This window comes from Numenius arquata, chromosome 2 (genome assembly GCF_964106895.1).
Source record: "Numenius arquata chromosome 2, bNumArq3.hap1.1, whole genome shotgun sequence".
In the NCBI taxonomy this organism is placed as follows: domain Eukaryota; kingdom Metazoa; phylum Chordata; class Aves; order Charadriiformes; family Scolopacidae; genus Numenius; species Numenius arquata.
Window position 1 is genome coordinate 69,808,233 of NC_133577.1, and position 8,369 is coordinate 69,816,601.

General features: G+C 47.5%; 1 protein-coding gene across 1 annotated transcript; it reads right to left on the minus strand.

The window, feature by feature from the left end:
• Window positions 1-455: 455 nt before the first annotated feature.
• RAB19 (RAB19, member RAS oncogene family) lies at window positions 456-4,309 on the minus strand. The gene is made up of 3 exons (XM_074165685.1): window positions 4,115-4,309; window positions 3,092-3,275; window positions 456-721 (listed from the first exon to the last, which is right to left on the minus strand). The coding sequence occupies exons 1-3, from the start codon at window positions 4,307-4,309 to the stop codon at window positions 456-458; spliced, it is 645 nt and encodes a 214-aa protein (XP_074021786.1).
• Window positions 4,310-8,369: the final 4,060 nt, after the last annotated feature.

Sequence of the window (8,369 nt, forward strand, 5' to 3'; positions counted from 1 at the left end):
CAGCAATGGGTGCTGTCCAAGCATGTGTCAGACTTCTTAAAGCTGCTGGCAAGGAGTAAAATGCTTGCACTAGAACAGACAATGTAGCTTAGAAGAGTCAAATCAATGCAGAGCTCTGGTGCAAATTTATCTTCTGACACAGCTCAAAAAAATATTTAAGGATATACTTAAAGGCAATAATTTTCTAAAGTTCTCTTTGGTTAAGACAAGGGCTGGCAGCTTCCTGAGTCCTCTCAGCTCAGAAGTTCCTGTTAAAGTGTCAGCTGCCACATTCAAAGCAACCTGTGCTACCAACATTAACAATGATCTCTGAAGATACTTACAAGCCAAACTGCAAGGCAGAGCTACCAGAGAGATGGCTTGAGGCCACATAGCACACTTTCCTCAATTGAATAAAGTGAAATCAAACAGCCTCAGAAGAATGACGACTTCCAAGTTCTTCCTGAAGTCTCTCTTCAACAGAGGCACTGGGTCTTCTCCACACTCGGACTAGCAATCACTGGCCTGGAATCAAGATAGATGCTGTTTGGAGGGTTCTCTCCATGAAGCTGCAAGGTATTTCGGGCTATAAGCTCCTTAGCCATTAACGTGAAGACCTCTTCTATGTTTTGAGCTTCTTTTGCTGATGTCTCCAGCACAGCTAAGAGCCCGTGCTTCTCTGCCAGCGTGCAGGCGTCTTCAAACAGCACTTGGCGCTTATCCAGTGAATCGGATTTGTTCCCTTAAAAGAAGACAAATGTATAATTCAATAAATTTAGCCTCTCAAAAAAAAAAAAATCTTTAAATGCAATACATTCATTCAGTTTTGTTAAATAGAATTATGTTGGGAATAAGAGTTACTGGAAAAACAAGACGCAAGCACATCAGAGCCACAAACATAGAATGTGGATCAAAACTACTGCGAATTATATAAAGATACAAGTTTAAAAAAAAAGCCAACAAAAAGCCGTGTTCATCCAATTACTTGCTGTAGGTAGCGGTGCCAGAGGATTATTTGGAAGCAACTCTTGGTCTCTAGTCCCTAGTGTTTTTAAACATTTGATAGCATTTAAGTTAAATATTTTTAAAAAAATAAATCTTAGAAATCTTGTAGCTATAGTGACTGCACACAGTAAACCAAAGCAATGGTGCATAAAGGTTTATTCCCCCTTCAGTGGACGCCACGTGTTATGCTATTGTCAAGCTACTTTGACACATCTCAAAGTGGATGCTCAGCTCTGATGATCTGGAACACTGTTAGTCTAAAGCAGGTCTCCAAGAAAATCACACCAAAACCAGGTCTCCAAGAAAATCACACCAAAACCAAGGAAGAACCTGCTCAACTGTTAATGAGATTATAACATGATCTATTTATACAAGTAGGTAATTTTAAGATCATGTCAAAAAAGACAAGGAGTTCACACCAGCTACCTAATGCTTGAAATATATACTTAAGTTTCTGCATGTGTAGATTAAATGTCTACTTGAAGCAGTTTAGTCAAAATCTGTCAGAAGTCATGAAAGGCCTCAGCTAAATATACAAAGGTATTTTAAGTAGTTGAAACACGTGTGGAATTATCAGTTCTGGTACACGCAGTACCTGGCTAAAGTCTGCATTCATAGTTTCAAGACAACTTTTCATCAAATTCAGATCTTGAATTTGAAACATATATAAGGCAACTCCCCTCCCGTTAAGTGCCTTCCAGTTTTTCTAACAAGAAATAAACCCCAAAACCCACAAAAGAAAACCACCCCACCCCAAACACCTTGCTTGAGGGTTATTTGCCTTCTTAAAGAACTCCCCCTCTTTCCTCCTTCAGTTCCAGATGGGAAAGTTAGACTTAGCCTTGCCTTAACTTCATGCTAGAAAGGGGTATAATGTGACTACACGTAAGTAAATGCACAAAGACTTCCTGCCACAGTAAGCAAAACAAGCAGCACCAGCTTTGGAAGAAACAACCAAGCTGGATCCTTGACAAAAAGCTTTCTTTTCAAAAGTTACAGAACTTCTCTTAAAAAAAAATATATAAAATTTAAAAAAAAAAAAAAGCCTCCACCAGACACACAAAAAAATTCTTGTTTTTTAAATTCAAGAAAAAACCCTACTGAAGTCAGCAGTTTTTCACCCCCTCTCCTTACTCATTCTAAGCACCACAGTTCCACACAGGTCAGAATTTGTTTGTTTCTTCAGAGGAAGAACAGGAAGAACCACCACCGCAGCAGAAGTAAGTAATTTGCCAGGAGCACAAGCAGAAGCGCAGGTCCCATGCCTGCTGCGCTGTGGGGCTCAGCACTGCCTATCCTCAAGAGCCAGTTTGGGCTGCTGCGGCTGCATGCGTTGCCCTGGGCACAGTGCCACAGCAGGACAGGCAGAAGCCATGGAATGTAAATAAAAAGCTCGGTCATTTTACTACACCAGTTCTCTCATTTGCAGCTTCTTCCTTTGGGGAGGGAAGAGCAATAACAACAACCTGAACCACACAGGGAAAGAACCATACTGCTTCCTACCAGCTGCATTCTCAGAAGTTTCTACTCATTCTGTTCTTCGAGAAGCAAAGTTTCCTGAACGCTAGTGGAATAAACGAGGAGGAGGAAGAATGCAAGACAACTTCTTCACGCTCCGTAAAAGCCATGTCCCTATCTACTGTCTTACCTGATCGGAGTCCCATTACAGAGCAAGGCGTATGCGTATCAAAAGAAGAGAGAGGAAAGATGAGAACCAGGAGTTGTGCTGCTCTGCGCATTCCCCTTTGTCTTGAATTATTGAGTCGCTAAATTCCTGTGCACCAGGAGTACAGGGTCAGGCTGACTGCAGTTCTAACCTCAATGAGGTTGCCCCTGCTTGCTAGACTAGCAGCAAGTTTGTTGGATTATTCCAGCGGGAAAGGAACAAGTGAAAATGTTTCACTCTCTGCAATGGGCTTGGTCCTGTCAGGACCAGGCTGTGACTTTCCTGGTGTTTTAAGCTTAGGTCAAATTGTCACAATTTCTGATCTCTTAACTACAACTGCATTCTTCTTTAATGTGGAGTTTACAGATGCTTTAAATAGTGGGGGGAAAGCAAGGAGGTATTGAAAAAAAGCAATGCAACAATTTAAAATTAGATTCCTACCAATTAACATCATGACCAAGTTTGCAGCACCATATTTTTCAATTTCATGAATCCAGTGAGGAATGGATTCAAATGTGGACCTCCTAGTAAGGTCATAGGCAAGGATGGCCCCATGGGCACTCCTGTAATAAGACTGGGTTATTGTCCGGAAGCGTTCTTGACCAGCTGTGTCCCACACTTGGATCTGTAAGAGAAAGGATAGAAGTTATAAAGACTGGCAAATTCCACTTCCTAGGTGTTTGCCATCAGCATCTACGCTTTTGAAACCCCTTGTTCAGAAGGCAGCTAGACCTGTCCCAGCTCACTCCACTACACCCACAGTGCGGCTTTGCCTTCTCTAGATCTGAAGGGACACTTACATGCCTGTAAAGATAATCTACACAGACCAAAGAGAAAGCTGCAAGGGGAAGCCCAGCTTTGTAAAGAGGCTGAGAAACCCAGTTTCAGCAACTGTACTAAAAGATATAGAGCGTTACAGGCTTTTGATAGGAAAGGAAGAAGAGCCAAGAAGCAGGGCTGGGCAAAGCCAAGCTATACAAAGGGCAGGCATCTGAACTCTCTTCTGCACAAGGAGGTAAGCTCTAGCTAACAATTTCTTGTAGTGTTCATCTTGCAAGTCTTCCTCTTCCCTCAGATCAAGCATGCATCAAAGGGCAGCCTTTGCAAGCCAGAGGATTTTCCCTCCTTGGTGTACCAGCTCAAACCCCCTCATCTTTGATGGGGGGAAAAGATCTCCCCTCCGAACCAGAGCCGGCTTCCAAAGAACCCCCTGCAGGCAGAGCATGAGCTCTCTGCACAGGTAAATCCAGAGAAGCCATAAGGGCAAGCCCATACCCAAATTAGAGTCACTGCATCCCCCAGGACACCCTCCTGAGGGGAAAGCTCTCCTCAGCGGCACCCTTGGTCAGAGAGGGTTGAAGAAGGAGACACCGTGCACCCCGCTGCTCCCCCGGAAACACTGACATGGCAATGGTGTGGGGGAGGGGAAGCCAGGTGCTGCCTGGGCTCGCTCCGGCCACCAACCTTCACTTTCTTGCCGTCGATGTCCATGGAGCGCACGGTGAAGTCGACGCCGATGGTGTTCTGCTGCTTCTCGTTATACTGCCCCGTCTTGAAGCGGTGCACCACGCAGGTCTTCCCCACGTTGGAGTCCCCGATCAGGATGATTTTGAAGAGGTAGTCGAATGCATCGTCGGCGCCGGAGCTGGAGAAAGGCATCGCGGACTCCCGGGCGGGCCTGCGGCGGGGGAGAGGGGAGGAGGTGGGGGGGGGGAAGCTACCGCCCTGGCCCGGCTCACGGCAGCCGGGGGGGGGGGGGGGGCCTGGAGAAGGAGCCGCTGTCCCGCCCGCTCACCTGCTGGCGCTCACCTGCCGGGACAGGTGGGGCCCGCTTTGTACCCTCCCCGGCCCTCCCGGGGCCGCCGGGAAATGTAGTCCTCCTCCTCCTCTTCCTCCTCTTCCTCCAGCTCAGCTGAGGGACCGCTGCCGGCGCCGCTCGCTCCCCGCCCCCTTGCGAAGGGCCCGGGGGCAGAGCCGGAGAGCCCTCCCCGGCGGCGGCGAGGGGCGGACTACAACTCCCGCCGTGCCCGCCGGTCCCTCCCGCCGGAAGAGCCGCCTCCCTCGGACTTCCTGAGGGCTGTGCTGGCCGCCGGGACCGGTACGCGGGGGCGGCTGCTTTCCCTCAGGGCGGCGGGAGGACGGTTTAACGGCCGTGGTGGGTTAACGGTTGCGGCCGAACCGGTGTGTGCCCTGCCGCTACCGCTGGCTCGGCTGGGCTGGGCTGGGCTGAGCTCGGCTCCCCACTTCACCTCACCCCGCCCCGCTGAGGACGTGGCCGCTGGGCCACCTGCGCCGGGCCCCGGGCGGGGGTTCGCTGAGGGGAGAGAGCCGCCGCCGCCCCTTCATCGTCTACCTCGGCGCTTCCGCGGGACGGCCGGCCTCTCAGGTGAGGGGGGCCGGGAGGGCGGCCTGTGCGCCGGGCCGGGTTGGATTGGGTCGGGTCTCTGCCGCTGGAGCTGGGTTACCGGAGGGGAAGGGGCGGCCTGTCAGCCTCTCGCCTCCGCAGCAGCGGGGACGGTGCCGGGATCGACTCGGGAGTCCCTTTTGCTCCCTACAGGGTATCCCACCGGGGCTCGGGAGCGACAGGCCGTTTGCCCGTGGTGGGTGCCAGCTGTCGGGGCCTGTGCGGGTTTGGGGTTCTGCCTTCTTTCTTCTGTCTGTTTGGAGCGATGGCATAAAAGAGTGTTGTTTTTCTTAAAAAATAAAATAAAAAACCCCATTTGTTTGCTTTACACTTTGGAAGTCCCAGGAAGGTTAATTCTGGTCTTTCCTGCCGGCTTTGGAGGACGTCAGGGTGGTGTTAAGGAAGTTTATTTTGAACTTAAGGTGTCTTATTTTGACCTTAAGTGAAGGGATAAGGGAGACTGCTGCAAGCTTAACAAAAGCTTATTCAAAATATCGGTTAGCTGAAGGTAAATAGCGCTAAACAAGCAGACAAGGCACCCTAAAAGTTATCCTCTTCCTTTCTTAAAGGCTTGTTCTTCACTGCCTTGAGTTCTGTGGTTTGTCCTGCCTCCTAGTTTTTGCTCCCCCTCCGCTACAAATTTACTGCGTAATTCTCAGAATAATTAGGAGACTAATTTGTAAGGATGGACTCCTAGTTGGTTACCTCCTAGTTGCTTACTTTTCTATTCTAGGGAGAATGCCAGTTTTGAATATAAAAACGACAGGACGAAGAAAGAAAAAAAGGGGAAACAAAATCTTTCAAAGTCATCTCTACACTGTAAATAAGTGAAAAGTGTCATTCTGTGCCAGAAGGTCATCTTCTAGAAAGCTAGCAGACATTGAAAAAATCTGAGGAATAGATAATTTCAGTAATAAATGCTATTAAAAAAAAAAGGGGAGGGACTTTAAGGTCAAAACCAGGTCTTAGCTGTAAAAAGACTTGGTATCTTGGACAAATAAGATCTATATTTGCATATGTTGACATGAAGAGAGTAGTAAATCTCGTGCTTGGGGCTGCAAACTGATTACCCAAGGAAGGAACTTTTCCCACAGCGTTGCACAACTGGCCCCATGTTTTGCTTTCCTCGGGAGAACTCTGTTATCTGCTATTGCCTGGTGGGAGGGGAAGGAGAGGCAGGGATGGAGAATGAGCTCTTGTGTTGGACTGATGGACTGCATGGTTCACATGCCCGTAAGGATCATGGTGCTGGGAAACTGGAGCACCTTGGGTTCCTTTCTCTTCTTCATGCAGCTTGTGTCGGGGACAGTCCTGAGCGGTTTTACTGCTGCGTGAAAGGGAGTAGCACTATGTGATACTTGTGTGGTTGCCGAGTTTTCATTCACTGATATTGAGACATGGTCTGGGACCTTAGGTGGATGTAGTTTCAAGACTGCTTGCAAAGATGCCTCTTCCAGGCTACTCCTTGCCTTCCCACAGCTCCTACTGTAGGCGATGTTTTTCTCTCTGTGTGAACCCCAGCAGCCTAAAAGCATGTCCCTACAAGAAGGTACTGATGGACCTGGGTGGGCTGTCCTAGCTGGAGGAATGGCAGCATGGCTCAGCTGTGCCTGAGCTGCATAGATGCAGTCGGTCTTGGATCTTGTACAGCCTTGCTGCATTTTTCCTGCATGAGAATGGAGGCATTCAGGTGTGGTGTAGGATAAACATGACTCCAGTGTCTCAAAGGCGTAATAGCTGGGTCCCTATTACTCAGAAGATCTCCATGCCATACTGTGTTTTGCAGGTCAGTTGTGGCCTCAGTTTCTGTAATGGTTAATGTATCCGATAGTAGCTGGCATCTGTTTGTTGGTTAGGTATGCATCATCACTGAGAGAACAGGAAAGGAATAATTCTTACAATGAAAGTTGTCTTGATGAAACCTTTAAAAGTTATTAGTAGGAAGCAGAAATCTCTGTGAAATATAGGCTTTTCAGCAGCAGAAATTTGGATAAGAGAGAGTCTGGGCAATGACTTCTAATTCCTCCAAGTGAAGTTATGAAGCTGAACTTGAAAAATCTTCTGTCAGATTTGCAAATCATTATGAAAAGCACTCATGGATACAAAAGAACACAAAAGCATTATGTTCCCTCTCATTTCAGCTCTGATGCTCTGATTCTTTGGGGGAGCAGGGATGGTGGGTTATTTTACCTCAGCATTCAAAATGTGTGAGGTTGAATGTCTGAAAATGCAGTTCCCACCAACTGATTTGTGTAGCTGTCTTAAGCCAGATAGCATGAACAGAATCACGTTCAGCCTTTGGAAGATGCAGCGTATCTTTCTCTGCACTGTGCCTTCTGTTGCACAGACGCAAATGTTTGTGTAGCTGCTTTGTGAGCTGTGGCAGGGAAATCTGGCTAAAAAATATCTCTGCCAAGAAAACAGAAGGGAAGCGTGGAGAGAGATTCACCACCTCACTGCCCAGCAGTGTTGTTTCCCAGATTTGGTTGTTTCCCAGATTTGGTTTGCAAAATGGCCCCTCAACCGCACCAACGCAGGTGAGGCAGTGGAGTAGTGTGGCATGAGCCAGCACTAAGAAACTGGGTGTCTGTCATAGCCTTTCCTCAGTACTGGTAATATCTGGTATCTAGAAGTTTAGGCAGATGTCATCCATGCCCTACAGGTAGGGACAGGAAAGTATGACTTGCCACATGCTGTACTAATGAGTTAGTGACAGATGGAGCTATAATGTAGGGCTTGAGGATGAATAGGGAGGGAGTCTGGCTGTTGGATTTCAGCACTGTCCTCACAGTTACTTTCCTTTTCCAGCTTTGTAAGTCCACTCTTGGGTATATTATTTCAACAACATCTTGCAGAGGAGGCAGTGAGATCCAAAACCATTCCCCACCAGTAGCCAAATACTGCTCTCTTGAGTTAACCACCAGTGCATGGCCAGCCAAGTTGCAGTGGAAAGTTATTTTATTTATGACCACTCTGTAGTGCACTGGGTATGTAAAAGGTGCAGGATGGTCTTTAACATGAGAATGCTGGAAGTTGGTACATCCTGGGCAAATGCCTTTGGTGATGGACACTGAAGAGGCATCTGCTAGGAGGGGAACAAAAAAGAAGTGGGTTGGAGGGATAACCACAAAGGTACTGGGAGAATGAGAGTAAAAAGACATTTCTGGGCATAGAAGGTGTCAAGGAACATACAGGTGATGAGATGGGTAGTGATGTAAAACAAATTGGGAAGGAATGGGATAGAGTTGTTCCTGCTGAATTCCAGCTGTTTGGGGAACAGGTGCGTTTTATACATGTGTTTCAATTCAAATATGT